At 33.7% G+C, this 23,272-nt stretch overlaps 1 protein-coding gene across 1 annotated transcript in view; it reads left to right on the top strand.

Annotated features, from left to right (window-relative positions):
• LOC132756013 (dynein regulatory complex protein 11-like) overlaps positions 1–21,390 on the top strand; it is a 32,055-nt gene extending 10,665 nt beyond the window's left edge. Inside the window, exons 9-18 of the mRNA XM_060746958.1 lie at positions 433–552; positions 4,268–4,343; positions 5,922–6,070; positions 10,918–11,042; positions 12,014–12,204; positions 13,239–13,438; positions 16,400–16,483; positions 18,223–18,400; positions 19,964–20,202; positions 20,783–21,390. Coding sequence (XP_060602941.1) covers positions 433–552; positions 4,268–4,343; positions 5,922–6,070; positions 10,918–11,042; positions 12,014–12,204; positions 13,239–13,438; positions 16,400–16,483; positions 18,223–18,400; positions 19,964–20,202; positions 20,783–20,926 — 1,506 coding nt within the window. The 3' untranslated portion in view covers positions 20,927–21,390. The remainder of the gene's footprint in view (positions 1–432; positions 553–4,267; positions 4,344–5,921; positions 6,071–10,917; positions 11,043–12,013; positions 12,205–13,238; positions 13,439–16,399; positions 16,484–18,222; positions 18,401–19,963; positions 20,203–20,782) is intronic.
• Positions 21,391–23,272: the final 1,882 nt, after the last annotated feature.

Genomic DNA, 23,272 nt, shown 5'->3' with positions numbered 1-23,272 from the left:
GTAATTCATTGATAGCAGTATCAACTTGTAGTTTAGTGATAACTGTATGAACTTGTAGTGATAACTGTATGAACTTGTAGTTCAGTGATAACTTCATGAATTGTAGTTTAGTGATAACTTCATGAACTTGTAATTCAGTGATAACTTATCAAGCTGTAGTTTAGTGATAACTGTATGAACTTGTAGTTCAGTGATAACTTCATGAACTTGCGGTTTAGTCATAACTTCATGAACTTGTAATTCAGTGATAACTTCATGAACTTGTAATTCAGTGATAACTTCATGAACTTGTAATTCAGTGATAACTTTTCAAGCTGTAGTTCAGTGATAACTCTATGACCTTATAGTTCAGTGATAACTTTATAACATATATTCTATTTCTCAAATGTAGTTGAGTAAGCAGTAAGAAAACATTTTTGCTTCTTTTATTAGGAAGATGGAAAGAAAGGCAAAAAAGAGAAGAAAGGAAAGAAGAAAAAGGACAAGAAGGACAAAAAAGATAAGAAGGGGAAGAAGGGAAAGAAAGGAAAGGGCAAAGGAGGCGATGACGAGGTTTATTTTCATTTTTTAATATGATTAGAATACTTATTTCAATAGAACCAGATTAATTATTACAATAAGACCAGAACAATTATTACGATAGGACCAGAACAATCATTATGTTAGGACCAAAACAATTACTACGATAGGACTGAACAATTATTTTGATAGGACCAGAACAATTATTATGATAGGAATTGAACAATTATTACAATAGGACCAAACAATTATTATGATAGGGCTGGAACAATTATTATGATAGGACCAAACAATTATTATGATAGGGCTGGAACAATTATTATGATAGGACCAAAACAATTATTACAATAGGACCAAACAATTATTATGATAGGGCTGGAACAATTATTATGATAGGACCAAAACAATTATTACAATAGGACCAAACAATTATTATGATAGGGCTGGAACAATTATTATGATAGGACCAAAACAATTATTACAATAGGACCAAACAATTATTATGATAGGACCTTAACAATTATTACAATAGGACCAGAACAATTATTACAATAGGACAAAAACTATTATTACGATAGGACCGGAACAATCCTTACAATTTTTCCTATAGGAATCAGTGTGCATTTGACAAGAATGTAAAAATAAAATAATCGTTCATGCATTGTATTTCACATTTCTTATCGGTAGAAATATTTTTAGGAGTTCTTTATTTTGAATATTCTCTTTGCCTGATGTTTTAAATATTTTAAAACTTGTAAAAAGTTTTGTTTCTTTTTAAATAAATTGCTGAGCAAACAATGTTGTACATGTATATACAGATTTTTTATCAGATTTATTATTTGTATTTATTTACTTTTTTTATTTTTTGTAATATTAAAGGACTTATCGGTGAGATTTCCTATCATGTTGTACCAGTAATTTAACTGTTTACTTTCTAGAACACTAAAGTGATTAGTTTTTTCCATTAGTATAGAGCCAGGCCAGTCAGCACATCAGCGCAGTCTGACCAGGCTCTATACTGTTGGTTGACTTAAATTTTCATCTTGATATCCCTAGTATTGATAATGGATAGTTCCAAAAACTGAAGCTGGACAAATCTTTTTAAGAAATTCAGCATGTTATAGGAACTCAACTTAGTTTGTAAAGCCTTAAAATCATAAAATTGAAAAATAATGTATGTAATAATAAAAGGTTAAAGAAATTTATACTCATAGTTAAAATGAAAATGGTATTTTAAACGTGTTTAAATACTCCTTATTTTTTGGTCATTTTTCAAAATTAAAATATGTATTTCAAAAGAAGGAATTGAAGTAAATGCTCTAGAAGTATGCACAAATGTTATTGGTGCCGTTTTCCGGTATCAGTTATATAAGAAGAAAAAAACACTGGTAGACCTTCAAATGGTACATAAATCTTGAAAAAAAGATTTTCAGTCCAGTTTTGTTAAAAAGCACCTCTGTGGAGTCCCTTTAAAGGTTAACTCTTAGAATGCTAGCATATTCCACCAATGTGGAGCCAGGCTGAAAGTCACTTTTGTGCAGCCGGAGAAGTCTATATATACTGCTAGCTTTAAACTGTACTTACTGTTTCAATGTAATAAAACACCCCTTAACATAAACAATGAACAGTCCCAAATTCTCCAAATTCAAAGACCAAGGGGCAAGTCCATTATTCTTATTTAGCATGGTTAGGATTAAAATTAATCACCAGTATCTCTGAATGGTAAAATTGTTGTTTCATGTAATATGTTTGATTTTTATATAATAATTCATCTCTAGAACATTTTTAGTTCCCTACAAGTTTAATTGGAGAGGACTTTATGTTTGCCCTCTGTGTCTCCGTCTGTCTGCAAAATCTGGATTCCATGATAACTACTAAAAAAGCACTGAATATATTTTTATGAAACTTGACATATGGATATATGACAGTATGGAGATTATATACAACTTCTTTTCCTTCCTATGTTTCATTTTGAGACAGAGAACCCTAAAACATTACGATGATACAGACAAACTCTTATTTAATCTGATATTTGCTTTATTTTTACTTACCTAAGTACTTTGATAATTGCTATTTCTTTATTATTGGAAAACAGTTTTACCGTCACTTTAATATCTTGAGAAACAATATTTATTATAAAGCTAGCTAATCAATTTTATAACCTGCGTTATGATAGGTAAATACTAAGTAATCGACTTTTTTCCAAAATGTTTGTTTGTAATAAATATGGTAGTTACAATTGCCCTAGTAGTGAATGGCACATGCACAAAGTCATTGCTAAACAGTTATAACACTTCTTTAAAAAGTAGAATAATGTTTTGTTCCAGAACATTTTATTATGTTCACATATAATATTCGTGTGCATTAAATAAGAGAGACATTCTATGTAACAACTCTTTCCAGAATCAAGATTATGCATGCAATATGTTGATAAATTTTATAAAAATGTTTCATTTAAGAAATAACATCGGCCTGAGAGGTGTATGTTGGCTATTTAACACCGGTTTGGAGTTTTGATGCGTAGGAATTGACCACGAAGGCCATAGGCCTGAGTGGTTAATTATTTCGCATCAAAACGACAAAACCGGTGTTAATTAGCGGATATACACCTCTCAGGCCGATGTTATTTCAAGTCTATCACAATAAAATAAGGAAGATCAAAATGTTATTTTTTCAAGCGGAAATAACTTTGGGTTTTCGTATAACGCTGTTCGATTTTCGCACCCTACTGTTGCAAAGATATAGAAATTATTAAACAAAATAAATAATAAGAAAAAACCTTATTTTATCAAGTTTTCAACAATAAAAACTTACGTCGTATTGTGTTTACATCAGTGCCCCATTTATCATTCTTGTATGTATGAAATAATGTCAGCTTGTTTATGAATGAGTTGTTTACTTACGATGACGTCATAACGCTGCTTACGGATTGGCGCTGTTTTGTCAAAATATTTATTTACTGATATGGATCAAATATGTGGCGTTACTGTATGTGAGATATTATTTCGGTATTGTATGAAAAGGAAACATTATTAAAACTGAAAATATCAATAAAAATGCTTTTTATTGTTGCTTTAAAAGCCTTTGTAAACTATACAATCGAGGGTGAAAACATAAAAGCCGCATATACAAGTAGTCCCTAACCAGTGTTTATTGGCAATTAAACAGCGTTTTTTTTTTCTTTCTTTGTCTATAGTGACAAAATCACATGGAGTGATAGAATAGAAGATATATAGCTTTAAACCCTTTAAAGATGTAGTTTATATTGTACAATGAATATTTATATAGTATTACACGTGCACTACACCACACAATGTTATTTAATTACTACAATTTATATCAAGACTAATATTAGACTCTTTTATATGCCTTGCAATATCTCAAAGTTCTTTTGTTCAAATTTAAATAATGAAATGTCAGATTGGAATCATGGTTTAAATTTCAAACTGGAATCATGGTTTGAAATGTCAGACTGGTTTCATGGTTGGAAATGTCAGACTGGTTTTGTGGTTGGAAATGTCAGACTGGTTTCATGGTTGGAAATGTCAGACTGGTTTCATGGTTGGAAATGTCAGACTGTTATTATATGGTTTGAAATGTCAGACTGGTTTCAATGGTTTGAAATGTCAGACTGGTTTCATGGTTTGAAATGTCAGACTGTTATTATGGTTTGAAATGTCAGACTGTTATTATGGTTTGAAATGTCAGACTGTTATTATGGTTTTAAATGTAATTGTCTTATTTTTAGGAAGAAGAGGAGGGATGGAAGATGGCACCATCAAACTTTGTACCATCTGTAAATGACGGAACTGAGTCATTCAAAGGTATTCACTATGCTAAAATGCTATTCTTATTTTGATAATTCAATTCATACTTTTTTTATGACATGCTCTCTAAAAAGGAGGAAGAAGAAGGTTGGCGGATGAACCAGTCTAAATTTGTGCCATCAGTTAATGAAGCAACAGAAGTGTACAAAGGTACAAAAGTATAAAGATGTGTAATAGTGTTGTCCTTAGTGTTGTGGTGTGTAATTTATACACTGCATGAATATTATGTGGGAAATGGTGTAGTGAGGGGAGTCACCAACAGGGGGCTGAGTGAGGGAGACACACTATACAAATATAAGATAATTCAAGGCTAAACCATTTGTAATGAGAATCATTATATGAAAGATTATAAGAATCTTACTTTGGCTGCCATTTGTTGTAGACGTAAATATATGGAATCTGAGTCACTGTTTAAAGTGGATACTTGGGTGTGACTACTGTAAAATCAAAAATAAATTTGTGGGGACTAAATTTTGCTTTTTTCAGCGAATTGAAGAATTTCCATTATAAATGTTCACTATGTTACAATGTACCATATAAACTTAACAAAATTAAAAAATAGAAATTTGTAAAAATTAAAATTCTCCACTTAGTCCAAAATGTTGATTACATGAAAATGTTGGTTCTGTGACAATATCTGATTTTACATATTAGTAAAGTAAGATGACTTTAAAGTTTTTAAATGACAATGTTCATTAATGTTGTTAGTCCATGGATGTTGTTGCAATACACAAATATTTTTTTCATTTTATTACAATATGTACTTGTGTATGAGTTGTGAATGTTGCACTTTGTATCCGTAAGTGTTTGCAAGGTCTGATTTATTTATTTCTTTTAAATCACTATCATCATTAGAATCTATTTCTCAAATGGTGGGTATCCTTAAGATCTATTTCATTTAAAGATGTTGAAGATGTTCACTTCTAACTTCATGTTTTGTTCATATTGGAAATGGGATCTTCCATTCAGTGGGGAAATTACCCTGAGAATCATTTTTGTACAGTTACACCCCCTTTCAACTTGATATACTTGTATAAATAGGCAAAGGTCAATAATAATTTTGAATTATACAACATACAGGTTTTTTCATAATTGTTCTTCTGTCCAAATATGAATCAAATCCATAAATAAATAACAACTTAGTTACCAACAATTCTAGCAAAATACACTAGTTTTAACCTTAAGTGTCAAGGTCAAATTAAAGTCAAGGTTAAGGTAAATTAAATTTTCATTAGTGTCTCAATATCCGAAGGATTGCTGTGCACGAATATGAAGACAATACATAGGTAATTGCAAATAAAGCAAAAACACCTGTGAACATTCTTCAAGGTCAAGGTCATTGATGAGTAAAAGTCATAATCAATTTAGTCTACTTAATGTTTTTTTTTAAAGGTGCTTGCATACAGAGGGCAACTAGAGGTCTTCCTCCACCAGTCTAAAAATGTCAGTGTTAAACTAAAAAAAAAGTTTACATGTATATAAATACTACTTTAGAGTATGTTGGGTACCTTACTTCTCTGTTTACGATTCTGTTGCGGGATCTTCTGTAACAAAGAAATTATAATCTCATTGCAGGTGTTTGGCAGACACGTAACGAGTCTGAGAATTTCCCTCAAAAACACGATTCTGAGCTGATCAAGGAAGAAAAACGAAAGGAGGTTGAGACGGAAGTGCGAGTTCAGGTTGACGAGCTTATGAGAACTGAGCTTAAAAATCTTAAAGCTGTAAGTTTGGTGGTTACCATATGTATGAACTTTCTAAAATACACAGTTACTTCCTTATGCAAAATATTTGTGAATTGCTTCTCACATGGCATAATTCTGAAAGCAATATTTTTGGAGTTATGCCTCTTTTTAACTTAAAATTTGTAACAGACGAGCATTAATTATGTCTCCCCCACCTCGGGGGGAGACATATTGTTTTTGCCCTGTCCGTCCGTCCGTCAGTCAGTCCGTCCGTCCATTCTTCGTTTCCGGACGATAACTAGAGTTCCTTTTGACCTACAGCTCTCAAACTTCATAGGATGAATGGTCTTATTGAGCAGATGATCCCTATTGTTTTTGGGGTCAGAAGTTCAAAGGTCAAGGTCACAGTGACCGTTGGTCAATTTCTCGTTTCCGGATGATAACTAGAGTTCCTTTAGACCTACAGACCTCAAACTTCATAGGATGATTGGTCTTATTGAGCAGATGATCCCTATTGTTTTTGGGGTCAGTAGTTCAAAGGTCAAGGTCACAGTGACCGTTGGTCAATTTCTCGTTTCCGGATGATAACTAGAGTTCCTTTTGACCTACAGCCCTCAAACTTCATAGGATGATTGGTCTTATAGAGCAGATGATCCCTATTGTTTTTGGGGTCAGTAGGTCAAAGGTCAAGGTCACAGTGACCGTTGGTCAATTTCTCATTTCCGGATGATAACTAGAGTTCCTTTTGACCTACAACCCTCAAACTGGGGGGAGACATATTGTTTTTGCCCTGTCCGTCCGTCAGTCCATCAGTCCGTCCGTCCATTCTTTGTTTCCGGACAATAACTAGAGTTCCTTTTGACCTACAGCTCTCAAACTTCATAGGATGAATGGTCTTATTGAGCAGATGATCCCTATTGTTTTTGGGGTCAGTAGTTCAAAGGTCAAGGTCACAGTGACCGTTGGTCAATTTCTCGTTTCCGGATGATAACTAGAGTTCCTTTTGACCTACAGCCCTCAAACTTCATAGGATGATTGGTCTTATAGCGCTGATGATCCCTATTGTTTTTGGGGTCAGTAGGTCAAAGGTCAAGGTCACACTGACCGTGGGTCAATTTCTCGTTTCCGGATGATAACTAGAGTTCCTTTAGACCTACAGACCTCAAACTTCATAGGATGATTGGTCTTATTAATCAAATGATCCCTATTGTTTTAATGGTCAGTAGGTCAAAGGTCAAGGTCACAGCGACCGTTGGTTAATTTCTCCTTTCCGGATGATAACTAGAGTTCCTTTAGACCTACAACCCTCAAACTTCATAGGATGATTGGTCTTATTGAGCAATTTCGTTTGACGCCCGCCTGCCATACGCTGATTGAATAACCAGGATTTTCAAAATTGAATACCTGGTTAAAAACAAACAGTTTACCAACATCTTCTCATACAACCTTTACAATAGAAACCATCCATAGACAGCCTTCATTGAAGTGACTACCGGGTATTTACATTATCTTATCTCCATTTCCATTCCTGTTTCCATTCACAGTTATTCTCAGCAGTGGGGGAGACATGCGCTTTTTTACAAAAGCATCCTCTAGTTTTTATATGCCCGAAAGGGCATATTATGTTATACCCCCTGGCGTCTGTCCGTCCGTCCGTCCGTCCGTCTCTGTTAGCAATTTGGTTTCCGGAGCATAATTTAAGTTCCATTTGACCCACAATGTTCAAACTTCATAGGATGATTGTCCATATTGGGTAGAAGATCCCTATTGATTTTGGGTCAAAAGGTCAAAGGTCAAGGTCACTTTTACCTTGATACTGAAAACAGATTCCGTCCGTTAGCAATTTGTCCGTTAGCAATTTGGTTTCCGGAGCATAACTTAAGTTCCATTTGGCCCACAATGTTCAAACTTCATAGGATGATTGTCCATATTGGGTAGAAGACCCCTATTGATTTTGGGGTCAAAAGGTTAAAGGTCAAGGTCACTATTACCTTAAAACTGAAAACAGTTTCCGGAGCATAACTTAAGTTCCATTTGACCCACAATGTTCAAACTTCATAGGATGATTGTCCATATTGGGTAGAAGACCCCTATTGATTTTGGGGCCAAAAGGTCAAGGGTCAAGGTCACTATTACCTTAAAACTGAAAACAGTTTCCGTCCGTTAGCAATTTGTCTGTTAGCAATTTGGTTTCCGGAGCATAACTTAAGTTTCATTTGGTCCACAATGTTCAAACTTCATAGGATGATTGTCCATATTGGGTAGAAGATCCCTATTGATTTTGGGGTCAAAAAGTCAAAGGTCAAGGTCACTATTACCTTAAAACTGAAAACAGTTTCCGGAGCATAACTTAAGTTCCATTTGACCCACAATGTTCAAACTTCATAGGATGATTGTCCATATTGGGTAGAAGACCCCTATTGATTTTAGGGTCAAAAGGTCAAAGTCACTATTACCTTGATACTGAAAACAGTTTCCGTCTGTTAGCAATTTGTCCGTTAGCAATTTGGTTTCCGGAGTATAACTTAAGTTCCATTTGACCCACAATGTTCAAACTTCATAGGATGATTGTCCATATTGGGTAGAAGACCCCTATTGATTTTGGGGTCAAAAGGTCAAGGGTCAAGGTCACTATTACCTTAAAACTGAAAACAGTTTCCGTCCGTTAGCAATTTGTCTGTTAGCAATTTGGTTTCCGGAGCATAACTTAAGTTCCATTTGGCCCACAATGTTCAAACTTCATAGGATGATTGTCCATATTGGGTAGAAGATCCCTATTGATTTTGGGGTCAAAAAGTCAAAGGTCAAGGTCACTATTACCTTAAAACTGAAAACAGTTTCCGGAGCATAACTTAAGTTCCATTTGACCCACAATGTTCAAACTTCATAGGATGATTGTCCATATTGGGTAGAAGACCCCTATTGTTTTTGGGGTCAAAAGGTCAAAGTCACTATTACCTTGATACTGAAAACAGTTTCCGTCCGTTGGCAATTTGTCCGTTAGCAATTTGGTTTCCGGAGCATAACTTAAGTTCCATTTGACCCACAATGTTCAAACTTCATAGGATGATTGTCCATATTGGGTAGAAGACCCCTATTGATTTTGGGGTCAAAATGTCAAAGGTCAAGGTCACTATTACCTTGATACTGAAAACAGTTTCCGTAGCATAACTTAAGTTCCATTTGACCCACAATGTTCAAACTTCATAGGATGATTGTCCATATTGGGTAGAAGACCCCTATTGATTTTGGGGTCAAAATGTCAAAGGTCAAGGTCACTTTTACCTTGATACTGAAAACAGTTTCTGTAGCATAACTTAAGTTCCATTTGACCCACAATGTTCAAACTTCATAGGATGATTGTCTATATTAGGTTGAAGACCCCTATTGATTTTGGGGTCACAAGGTCAAAGGTCAAGGTCACTATTACCTTGATACTGAAAACAGCTTCCGAAGCATAACTTAAGTTCCATTTGGCCCACAATATTCAAACTTCAAAGGATGATTGTCCATATTGGGTAGAAGACCCCTATTGATTTTGGGGTCAAAGGTCAAGGTCACTATCACCTTAAAATCGAAAACAGTTTCCGGAGCATAACTAAAGTTCCATTTGGCCCACAATATATAAACTCCTTAGGATGATTGTCCATATAAGGTAGAAGACCCCTATTGATTTTAGGGTCACAAGGTCAAAGGTTAAGGTCATTATTAATAACTTAAGTATTAATCAACCTACATCTGTAAAATTTTATAGGATGAACAGCTAATTCCCATTTCTTACAAATGCTTCATCCTTACTTAAAAAAAAACACTTTCGGGCATATAATGCTCCGCCTAGCGGTGCTCTTGTTTAATGCATGCAGTGCTCTTGTTACTGTTACCGGTAAGTACTGACAATAATTGTCAGACAACTTTTTGTTATACTTTCAGAAATATATAATAATATAAATTTGTTTAAGCTTGTAATAATATTTGAAAGGGAATCACTTAAGGTTTCATGGCATGACAAGACCTGAAATATTTTTCTGAGATTCATTTGACTGTATATAACATTTAATGACAAAATCCCCGATCATTTGCTAAGTATAGCACAAAAATATGATTTTCAAATTAAATTTTGATAAATTTTTTAATAATTGTCTTCTTCTTCAAAAAAAATTGAATTTTAAATGGTAAAAAAAATTTGCTTAAAATAGCAGCATATTATTTTGGTCCAGAACAATTTACTCCATTTACATTCAATATTCATGTGCTAGAATATCAAAAGACATTCTATGTTACAAATTCTTTTGTGAAATTATTGAAACAACATAATTTAGTTGTAAAAAAAAATTAAGAAAAATGTTTCATTAGATATAGTTTTATACCATTAGATCATATAGCATAATACCATAAGATATAGAGGATATTCAAGTTTTTTCTATCAAAACAGGATTTATTTTCATTGAGTGGAATGAAAATAAATATTTCATGAGTGGCGGTAGCCACAAATGAAATATGATAATTTTCATACCACAATATGAAAATAAATCCTGTTTTGATAGAAAAAACTTGAAAATAAATCCTGTATTTATAGAAAAAAACTTGAATTTTCTATTAAAATATACATTTTTCTTTTTGATATTACAATTTGAAAGATTCCTCCTTAAATTTTGTGTATTGGCTAAACTTAGAAGAAAGTAGTCCGGCAAGACACCAATGAAAATACAGAAAATATGTTTCACTGCAGTGAAAATTTTTTTTTTTACAGTGAAAATAGGGAAAATGAAATACGCATTTTATTTCATCAATATTTCTCAACATTTCATTTATAAGTATATAAAAATAGCTTCATACCATTTAAGTAGATCTGCGGCTTCTCTTGATATTGTAAATAAATCTTTTAGGCTGTCGATAGAGAAAAAGGTGGAAAGAAAGGCAAAAAGAAGTCTGGGAAAAAGAAGAAGAAAAAGAAGAAGAGCGGAAAGAAGGGAAAGAAAAAGAAGAAGGAAAAGGATCTGACACCTGACAGGTAGGCAAAGTTTGCATTTCAGTTTGTTTTTTGTCTTAAGGAGGAGTGTGCCATATTTTTCAGTTTGGTAACATATCTGGGACAGGAATGGCTGGGCTTAAAGTATGCCACTTGTTTTTTCAATAATGATTCCATTCAGATGAATTTAACCTATAAAGGGATGGAAGGAATGTTCAAAAAATTAAAGGAATGTGAAAAACAAATTTGAATTTTTGAAAGGAAATGTATATTAATAAAGTTAATTTTAAAAAAATACTTTTTTATATCAAAAATTGTTGTTTTTATAAAAATATAGTCATGCCACTTTTACTGAAAGAAAATCATTTAATGCTTGTCAGTTGTTCAAAACCATTGTAAATATTGTTTGATTCATTCTCCACCACCACTGATTAATGATGATGTGTAGAAGTTGATACAGACTTGAGACACTCTCACTAAGTAACTCACTATTGGGCTTACATTCATTTCCCTTGCACATTGCAAACTTAACCAAAATCAAACAGACATACAGACAAACATATGTTTTTACCTTGTTGTATAAATTTTACTTTAATGCATCAATATTTATAAGCAAGCTGATGTGTTCATTCTAGGGGAGTGTTACAATAGTTACATAAGGATTGGAAATAAAACTTGTGACTTCAACTTTCATAACATTCCTGTTGTCATGGGAATGAAGTCTTTTGTAAAAAAATATTGTTGTTTTCACTGCTTCTGTGTGATCAGATTTTTATGTACATTAGCCGTAAGTTACATAAAAAAAGTACTTTGCATCCTTGTCACATTTTTTTTTTCATGAGGTTTTGAAAATATCAGTGAGATGTAAGTTATATCATTTTATTTTAAACTGAATGAGTTATAGATTTTTTGTTACCATTCTAAACCTTCTAAGAAATGGAAGAAGAAACCACAACACAACAAGATATTTACGAATAGCAATAGACAAATATCCTCTTTTTATGTTTTTGCAGAACTATTGAGTCACTGTATGAGGAACTGGTCATGCAGGGAGTTATTGTGCGAAGTCCCCAGATAAGATTGGCCGACTTCGAAGGTGAATATAGCTACCTCGGCACAACCTTACGTCAAGCCAATATCGAACCTATGCCATCACTCAGTGACGTTCGAAGACTTGTAACTGAATTTGGTATTTTACCACTAGGTGAGAATTTGTGTCATAGAATTAGATTTGAGCCGCGTCACGACAAAACCAACGTAATGCGTTTGCGACCAGCATGGATCAAGACCAGCCTGCACATCTGCGCAGTCTGATCAGGATCCATGCTGTTCACTATCAGTTTCTCTACTTGTAATAGTGTTTGTAAGTGAACAGCATGGATCCTGATCTGGATCCATGCTGGTCGCAAACGTATAACATTGGTTTTGTTGTGACATGGCTCATTTGTTTAATCTTTTAAAGTTAATTTTCATTTTGAAATTCAGACAAACCTTTTAAATGACCTCAGGTATTGTAGAGAAAAAAATCTCTGTTGTTGAGTTGTTTATTTTTAATATGTACAAGTTAACCTTTAATCTACCAGATGCTTTGAATTATTCAGTGCAAGAAAGCATACCAGCTAGATTGCAATTTATAGGGTGTTCCATGAGATACTCGTTTGCACTTAATTAGTGCACTTTTAAGCATCTTATGCCTTTAAATTTTGGTAGTTGGGGAAAAATCACCATATGATCTCAACTTTACAGTTGTGGTTTTAAATAAACAGTTACACAAAAATCTATGTCCCTTAGATGCCTTTAAGTTAAAGATATTGTGCATTTTTTTGGCCATAGGTACATATTTATCGATTGACTAAAACGGTTATAATGGAGAAGATAAAAAATGCTTGCATATCAGACAAGATTATCTAGTGTTTATGTCATTCCCGTGCATTTTTAGAATGAATTGTGTTCATAGGATGACGTCATTTTTCAATTATGAATGAAGCTAAAAAAATTCATACGCTACTGTAAGAAACAAGTGCCCATGAAAATATCAGTTTTCGTTAAAACTTTCCGCAGTATGATTTCCATTAATTATATATGTAAAAGAATCAAACACCGACTGTCATCACAGACGGAAATTTCTAGCTTGAGTGAAACTGTTTAAGGCAGTAACGAGGCTCTGCTGAGTTTCCCCTGAATATATATATACATATAGTGAGTAGTTTTACATTTTTTTCTTGAAATTTTTTACAGGGTCACCAGCAGTTCATGAACAAGCTCCTCTCACAAAGTCTATTTTGCTGTCAGGGCCACGTGGTACGGGCAAAAAGATGCTTGTGCATGCTATATGTAACGAAACAGGTGCAAATCTGTTTGATCTTTCACCAGCAAATTTAGCTGGAAAATACCCAGGCAAGGATGGTTTGAAAATGCTCATGCATCTCATCTTTAAGGTATGATGTAAAAAACTTGTTATGTATAATAACTATAAGTTTTCTTATTAAAATGTCATCACTGTCAACTAAAGAAAAACATACATGTGTATCAATTTTTCCTTATCTTACACCTTGTATGAATCATTTTTTTGTGGACCATTCATCATTTTAAGGGGAAATTTCAAAATATATACTGATTGAATAGCAAACAGTACAGACTATGATCAGATGGCATGTAAGTGCAGACTTCTGCAATGTGCCATAGCTAAAATCTGTTGCGTTCAGCAGGCTAAGGGTTAAGGGCTAATATTTTTATGCCCCCGCCATGTAATGGCTGGGGCATATAGTGTTACCCTGTTCCGTCCTTCCGTCCTTCCGTCATTCCGTCATTCCGTCCTTCCGTCATTCCGTCATTCTGTCATTCCGTCATCATCAGTTTCCGTTCATTATTTTAGTAACGGTTGCACACATTCAACTCAAATTTGACATATGGATATGTCATGAGAAAATACAGGTCAAGTTCGAATTTGGTCATGGTTCGATGATTTTTGGCAGAGTTATGCCCCTTTTACTTTAAAATAATATGAAATTTTCAGTTTCCGTTCATTATCTCCCTAACGATACAACACATTCAACTCAAACTTGACATATGGATATGTCATGAGAAAATACAGGTCAAGTTTGAATTTGGTCATGGTTCGATGATTTTTGGCAGAGTTATGCCCCTTTTACTTTGAAAATAATATGAAATTTTCAGTTTCTGTTCATTATCTCCCCAACAGTACAACACATTCAACTCAAATTTGACATATGGATATGTCATGGGAAAATACAGGTCAACTTCGAATTTGGTCATGGTTCGATGATTTTTGGCAGAGTTATGCCCCTTTTACTTTGAAAATAATATGAAATTTTCAGTTTCTGTTCATTATCTCCCCAACAGTACAACACATTCAACTCAAATTTGACATATGGATATGTCATGGGAAAATACAGGTCAACTTCGAATTTGGTCATGGTTCGATGATTTTTGGCAGAGTTATGCCCCTTTCACTTTGAAAATAATATGAAATTTTCAGTTTCCGTTCATTATCTCCCCAACGGTACAACACATTCAACTCAAACTTGACATATGGATACATCAAAGGAATGCGCAGGTTAAGTTCAAATTTGGTCGTGGTTCAGTGATTTTTGGCAGAGTTATGCCCCTTTCACTTTGAAAATAATATGAAATTTTCAGTTTCTGTTTATTATCTCCCCAACAGTACAACACATTCAACTCAAATTTGACATATGGATATGTTTTTGGAATGCGCAGGTCAAGTTCAAATTTGGTCATGGTTCAATGATTTTTGGCAGAGTAATGCCCTTTCACCTTGAAAATAATATGAAATTTACAGTTTCTTTATTATCTACCCAACAGTGTTACATATTCAACTCAAATTTGACATATGGATATGTCAAAGGAATGGGCAGGTTGAAATTTGGTCATGGTTATATCCCTTTCACTTTGAAAATAATATAGATACATCTTAGGAATAAGCAGTTAAAGTTTGACTTTGGTTGTGGTTCAATGATTTTGGACAAACTTATCTTTCTTGAATATTTGAAAAATTTTGAACTTTCAGTTTCAGCACTCATACTTTTAGCCATTATTTTGGCTACAAATATGAAATATGCTATTTTCAAAAGGTCAACACTGAATAATTTCAGTGCCTTGAACATTGTATGAAAATGGTTTGTGTTAACATTGAAAAGTTTTAAGGCTTTGAATTGCAAATGAAAAAAATAATTTGTGCAAACAAATTTGGAACTAAATATTATAACATCTGAAATTTTGGCTGCATGCGGGGGCATCCGTGGCATGATGACACATTTCTAGTTTTTTTTTTTTTCAGAAGTTAAATAATATGAGCTGTGCCATGACAAAACCAACATAATGGGTTTGCGACCAGCATGGATCCAGACCAGCCTGTGCATCCGCGCAGTCTGATCAGGATCCATGCTGTTTGCTTACAAACCCTATTACAAGTAGAGAAACTGATAGCGAACAGCATGGATCCTGATCAGACTGCACGAATGTGCAGGCTGGTCTGGATCCATGGTGGTCGCAAAAGCACTATGTTGGTTTTGTCGTGACACGGCTCATATAATGGAAATCATGGAGTGTTCTGGTGGGTTGTAATAATCACTCCTGTATATTGTGCAATATTAGATATATTAAACTTTGCAAAATCAACTTGAGTGATACATCTCATCAAAAAAGCTTTCTTGTGCAATAATTTTATTTATCACATACCAATGCAGATATTTTATGACTCAGTAAAAATGGTATTTAAGGCCATTTAATATCCTCTATTTATGATTTATCATTGCCATGCTCAGTATGTGTAATACAGACTAGATCAGTAGTGAAAATATTGGATTTGTAATCCAGAAGTCGCTGGTCTGATCCACAGACAAGTCAAAATTTCTCTTTGACAACTGATCTAGGATTTTCAGCTTATTGATTATTTGTCTCTCACTTTTAATTCAAAAATCATGTGGGATTCATAGTCACTTCAGATTCAGTGGTTCTTACTGATAAGTAATCCGTGGAAGCCGGCAATTTGAGTGCCCAGATATGACCAAAAAACAGCATTAACCAAGTATGATACCATGAACTTTGGAGGGCATGAAATTTCATGGTTTTGTCAAAAATGTCATTTTTGTGGGTTCTTAAATTTGTGGATTGTCTGGTTTTGCAAACAAAATTGCAATGTACTCATTATAAAATATTCGTACAGCAGACAACAGCAGACAAAATAGCACTTATTTCGTTAGACTTTGCATTTGTGGATTAACTCATCCCTGAAAACCACGAAAATTAGTGCTTTACGAATAAAAATGATTTTGCAGTAGATATGCCTTGATTTGGATTAAAGAGAAGTTCAGTGCAACTGATTCAAACATTAAAGTGCTCATTGTTTTTTTTTTCAGGTTGGGAGAGCACTTCAGCCATCAGTTTTTTACATCGGAGATTGCGAGAAGATGTTCAAGAAAAAGATTCCTAAAACAGATCCAGTAAGTTTATCCATATTTGCTTATTGAAACAGATATTATATTAATAATAAAAAAGGGGGTGGCAATTACAGCTATTTTCTAACTGATGAAAACTTACTTAATGAATTTTTTATGTTGAGTGTTCTGTATAATATACAGAGATATTTTTATTGAATGAGCACGCACATGGACAATATGGGATCAGCCATAGATCATGTCTTGCAATTTATAATGTCAGTAAATTGAAATGTCGAAAAAATCACAGGTCAGTCACATTTACATAGGATAGTCAAAAAAACATTTGTTATTTGTCAAAAATACAACGTGAAAGCAAAAAAATTCGTCAAAGGAACCAAAAGGGTGGCAGTAATTTTTCACAATCGATTCCAGTTAATTTGAAACTTCTGTTGGTCTTATTAAACAGAATTGTCTACCACACACCATGTTCTAACATGTTATTATATTCGAGTGGAAAAAGTAATAAACACATTCCTCTCCTGCTATGCTCGATTAATTGTGGAACACTCAGGAATCATATGGATAACAAATATTAACATGTCTGACAATAATTTTCTTTTCCACACTTGCAAATTTTTGAAGAAAACTTTGAATACAAATTTTTGAATACTATTTGATGTATTTTTGTGCCTTTTTACCTTTCACCAAAAAAAATAAAAACAACAAAGAAAAACCCACACACGCACAAAAAAACAACCACAAACCATAAAAAACCAACAAAAAACACAAGGAAGTATGAACCTTTTTGGTTTACATGTATTGTAATTTACACCACTTTCAGATGGCTATTACACCTTTATAAAGAAAAAACACCTTTTTAATGGACACTAGTATTTGTATATGACTGAGCCTTTAAGTAATAAAACTTTTTGTGTGTTTGTCAGTTCTCAGTCATTGGTTAGTGTACATTCTTTGACAGTTTTGACCAATTAAATACCTGAGATCTAGGTTTGACCATAAAGAATGACTTTATAAGGTCAGACCCTGTTGCCAAATAGGAGTTAGCCCGTAACTGCACTAAGGTGAAGATGTTTGTTTACACCAAATTATCTAATGAGAAATCTTCTTTTTTGTGAGATTTTTTTTCAAAGTTAGTAAAATCATTGTCAACATAGAGGTTTGAACAAGTAGAGTTAACTGTAAGACTGGTAAAACAAACAAACAAACAAAACACACCTAGGGTTTCAGTTCAAGGTCACTGTCTTATATTGTACCACCTTAATATGAGCAGCGCCATGATAAAACCAACATAGTGCGTTTGCGACCAGCATGGATCCAGACCAGCCTGCGTATCGGTGCAGTCTGATCAGGATCCATGCTGTTCGCTACAAGTAGCAAAACTGATAGCGAACAGCATGGATCCTGATCAGACTGCGCAGATGCGCAGGCTGGTCTGGATCCATGCTGGTCGCAAATGCATTACGTTGGTTTTGTTGTGACGCGGCTCATATGTTATGCACAGATATGTACATGTAGTTAGGCATGGTTATATCACTTTGAAATATTCTGATAACTTGATGCCAGTCTTAAAGTATTTTTGTGTGGCGGAAATTTTGCAAAATAGATCATTGTCATATAATAAGGTACATGATGAAATGGATGGAAATTTTAACATCCTCTGCAATTCTTATTTGAATATAAACAATCAAAGGACACCCCTATTTTAATACAATTTAAAAAAAAAAAAATAAGAAAATAAAATAATTTTTGTTATAATTCTTTTTTTCTTCTTCATATTTCAGACTGATCCAAAGCGACTGAAAAAAGAATTACCAAAGGCATTGAAAACCATCAAATCAGATGACAGGCTGTTGTTAGTGGGAACGTCACGTTGTCCATTTGATGCGGAGATGAAGCCGCTTACAGGATGTTACCAAAGACTTATCCTCATCCCACGTCCTGACTATGCCTCCAGACACTGTAAGTTATGGACTTTAATTTTTATAACTTTAAAGGTTATTTATTAAAACAAAAGTTATTTAAGCTTAAGGTATTAGCACCCTAATGCACTACCTCCGCTTTGAAGAGTATTCAAATAGGCTAGAACTACTGTTTAACTACATTGAAAATGAGGGCCATGGGTTTCAATCCCCAGAAGGGTCAACTTTTTTTTTTTTCTTTTTTTCTTTAACATTATTTATGTATCTCTCATGTCCCATTTGGAAAGAAAAAAGTGTTTAAAATTTTGATTTTTTAATTTATATTGGTATTTATTGGCTAAATTATGCTAAATATAGTAATAAATATGGTACCTGATATTTTCAAAGTGTAATATAATCAAAACAAGACCGGTAAAAGTATTTCATATTTTACAAGATCAACCAATATACTTTTTTAACAATTTAGGGAAACTTTGAAATCAGGCACTCATTTGGGTAAATTTTAAGAATTTTTTAAATTAGGCTCCCTAAGTAGAAAAATGGTCAGACATCTGGTAAAAAATAGGTGGGGTTAGGGCAACATTTTTATACATGATTTCATAAATTTTAAATAAAAACATAAGTTTGCTTATTTGGATTGTTAGCTGAATGGTACTATTTGTTTGTTTATCAAAATTAATGGGAAAAACATTTTTCATTAGAATTGTTATTGCAGATTATTTTAAAAGGTTCTTACTTTCTAAAAAAGGGCCCTCATACATCCTAGCTTGAGTTCAGAAAAGTGGCCATAACTTGATTTCCGTACGGTAACTTTTGTATGAAATTTTGCATACAGGTGTACTTTAAGGTATACATCTGACTTATGATGTCAATTTTTTAGTTCCTGATAGTGCCCATTAGGGTCCTAATACCTTAAATGGCCCATAACTGTAGCATGAGTTTTGATTGAAGTATGACCCTTTGTGAACTAACAAATATCCTGTATAAGTTTTGCATGAAGAACCAGTGTGCAAAACTTCTGAAGTTTTTCAATTGAAACTTAGCAAATGTCTTTGGGATCATTATTGGAGGTCACTATCGAAGGCCCATAACTTTGACAAAGATTGGGACTGTATTATGGCTCTCTATAAGTTAAATTGTTACACTTTTTTCAAGGCTAAAACTAAAGCATTTGTGTATTAACTTTGAAAATTTTAAATTCATTATTTTCAAACATTAAAATGAAGGAGTTTTCAATCCTGACAAGATTTTGGTTTAAATTTTTTAGTCAATAATAAGCTTATGAACATGCATTTACTTGTTTAAATTTGAGCTCATTTTGAAAAATTTAAATTTGGCTACATAAGCATTTGAATGTCTACCATGCATATGACACTTTTAACCTTGCCAGTACTGATTAGATATGAGGAAACATGGTTTTAACCCTAGTATGGCTTGATTTTAACCACAATCGCTTGGTTGAGAGGCAGACGCCTTTACCACTTGGCAACCACTCCCCTTAAACTGGATTCTGTAAGAAATTGACATGAAAAGTCATGACCATAATTAATTCAAACAGAGAGTAAGTAATTCTGTTTTTAATACATTTACTATTATTATTCAGTGTTATGGAGAAGACTAACAATAAAGAATGGTGGAGCGATCACTAATTCACTAGATGTCAGCTCCCTGGCAAAGGTGACGGATGGTTATACACCTGGACACATGCATACTGCAATAACACAGGTGCTCACAGACCGACGTATTCAACAACTTTCAAAACGTCCTTTGACTGCAGTAGAGTTCATAGCTCCTCTTGCACGCATCGATCCCATATATAAGGAAGAAGAGGAATCTTTTAAGGTAATTCACACAGACCATGAATGATGTGTTATTTAAAAGTGATCTTTGCTCAAGTTCTGAATTACAAGTTTGCATGCTAGCTACGGTATAAAATTCTTACACTTGCTGCCTGTCTATATGGCAATGTCTGTCTGGAGATGGCCTAACCAGGCTGATATGCAAGAATGTTAAATGTATTTTGTATAATTAAAGAAATATCCTTCTAAAATATCAAATTACAGGCACAAGTGAAAGAACATGATTTTTTTTTCCAGACTGAAACAAGTTCATTATTTACTGGAAACAAACTACGTAATTTTTATCCAATGTTTATTTTATAGTTTTTGCATTGAAACTTGTCAACCAAAATGGCACCAAATTACCCTTATTTATATGATGTAACTATGACGATGATGACATCATAAAATCTTTATCCATTCTACTTTGTTAATATCATTCAATGTATAAAATGGGAATCAGAAATCTATGATTTACTCATTTTGATACATTGTGATTAATATCTCATAAACATATTTGAGTATTTTATCCAAAAAAAAAACAATATAGGATAAAAATCATAATTGTGTCTTTAATATTTCAGGCATGGTATGCAAAAACTCCTCTTGGAAAGAAACGTGCAAAGGCTGCTCAAGGTGATGATGATGACGGCGGGGGTGGAAAAGGGAAAGGAAAGAAAGGCAAAAAAGGGAAGAAGGGTAAAAAAGGGAAAAAGAAGAAGAAATAGAAATTGGATTGTCCTCCTTTTTTTAAATTTATGTCATCTTTTTGTTGTTACTCAGACTTTGTTCACAAAAAATGTCACTACTGGACAATTTGTTTGTATTTACACAACCCAGTGACTCATTTCTGTAGGCTTTTGTAAATGCAGAAAATAATTATGGAAAAAAATTTCATATGAAAGGAAAGTTTTGATTGGAAAATTACTGTGTTAAACTGCTGATTTATAACATGATGTTCATATATTTTTTTTTAAAATGTATTTGTTTTGTATTTGAAATAACTTCACACATTCCCCCAAATACTGTGATCATGATGAATAAAAGAGTTGCGTTAGTGATATAACATCATGTGTTTTAATTTTTGATATTTACACAGTTTATGGTACTATTTTTTATTTGATAGTCCGTCCATGCATATTGTGATAACAATTTGATTTAATTTTTAATAAATTATTATTCATTGTACAAATTGTTTGTTTGTTGTTACAACAATGCACAGGGCTTAGATACTTAGCATGTAGCACCACATTGTGGGGAAGTTAAATGATTCATGCCTCTGGGGTCCTAGATGGCTCACAGTTGTGGTCACTTAATTGTCCCCCGCCTTTTCCAAGAAAAAAGGGGGGATATAGAAATAGGCTCTGTCCGTCTCTCTGTCTGTCTCATTTTCGTGTCCGGTCCATAACTTTGTCATTTATCAAAGGAATTTGTAATAACTTGGCACAAATGTTTGTTATAATAAGATCATGTGTCGTGCGCAAAACCTCCCCTACCTCCAATGTCAAGGTCACACTTGGTGATTAAAGGTCAACATTGTCTATTTGAAGGTATATGTCATGTCTCTATTTGAAGGTATATGTCATGTCCGGTTCATAACTTTCTTATCCATGAAGGGATTTTGAAAATACTTGGCACAAATGTTCACAATGAGATGTGTCAAAAACCAGTCGCCTACCTCAAAAGTCAGTCACAGTTAATATTGGAGGTCAAAGATTAACATAGTCTGTTATAGGGTATATTTTGTTTTCAGGGCATAACTTTTTCACCCATCAAGGGATTTTGAAATAACTTTGCATAAAATAGTTGACAATAATAAGAGGATGTGTCATGCACAACACCCTGACCCTTATCTCCAAGGTCAAGGCAACACTTAAATTAAAGGTCAAAGCTTAAAATGGTCTTTTACGGGGTAGGCCTGCATTGTGTATGCAGTCCAATTTTTTTTGTATTGTTTAAGGGATTTTGAAGTTACTTGGCACGAATGTTCACAATAATGGGACCATGTGTCATGTGCAACATCCAGACTCCTACCTTTAATGTCAAGGTATACCATAGTCTCCTTATCAAAATGGAAACGGACTTTTGCCTAGTTTGATTTAACAAACCGAGACTGAATGTAAAATAAATAGAGTTTATTGAATTAGTGCAAGCTCAATACTGAATTTATTGCACGAGTTGAATAAAATTATATTATGCGAGCCTCTAGCTCTAGCAAGCATAATATTATTTTATTCAACGAGTGCAATAAATTCAGTAATGAACTTACACGAATTAAATATTCTTTTTATCACATACCCAAAATAAAGACCGTTTAAAGTGAAATAAGAGTCATTTTTCATTGAAGCGCCATAGTATAACGCTTTCATTTAGCGCGTCTTTACACTATGTTTGTACGCTAATGACGTCACGTCAAAATATATGCACAGCCGTGAAATACCATATTTACGGAGTTACAAAATCGGCAGGGGTGTGTGATAAAGCATTTTTGTAAACTAAAAAAAGTCAGCCTCGAGAATTTTCCGTAATTTTCTCTAGAGGGTCTACCTTTCATGTAAAAGAAAGTTTATGTTGTTTATTTTCCGTAGCCATTGCCGAAGCACTCTTCATTTGAAGATGAACGGGAGAAAGCACGTGTCATGTTTCTTAAATGTACATGGGGTTCTCGGGTTGTTCTTGATTATATCTACTAGAGACACACGAAGAAGAAATTGCCCTTAATTTTGAGCGGAGTGGAATCCCGATGATTTTCGAAATAAATTCACATTCGGAAGATCCCTTATTTGCCAGTTTCTATCCAGTTCCGTAAATCCTATTTCCGACTTTAAAGCAGCACGCCTGGCCGATTTACAATTGCTTTATTTGCTCACCTCACAATATTTTACTTTTAAATACATATTCAAAATTTTCATGAAAATTAACATGAATCTGGAGGCGTGACAATCCAAGGAAATTACCAAAAAGTGGTCAACATATGCAGGAACATCCCTTATTGCGTTAGTAACGCAGTAGAAATATGGTGATAAAAGTCTTAGACCGCAAATAACTGTCATGAAATACACGATTATTTTTAT

The sequence above is a fragment of the Ruditapes philippinarum genome, unplaced genomic scaffold, assembly GCF_026571515.1.
Source record: "Ruditapes philippinarum isolate M1 unplaced genomic scaffold, ASM2657151v2 ctg1017_1_1_1_1, whole genome shotgun sequence".
Taxonomy (NCBI): Eukaryota; Metazoa; Mollusca; class Bivalvia; order Venerida; family Veneridae; genus Ruditapes; species Ruditapes philippinarum.
Note: the sequence above shows the minus strand (reverse complement) of the source record. Positions and strands in the feature narration are given on the sequence as shown.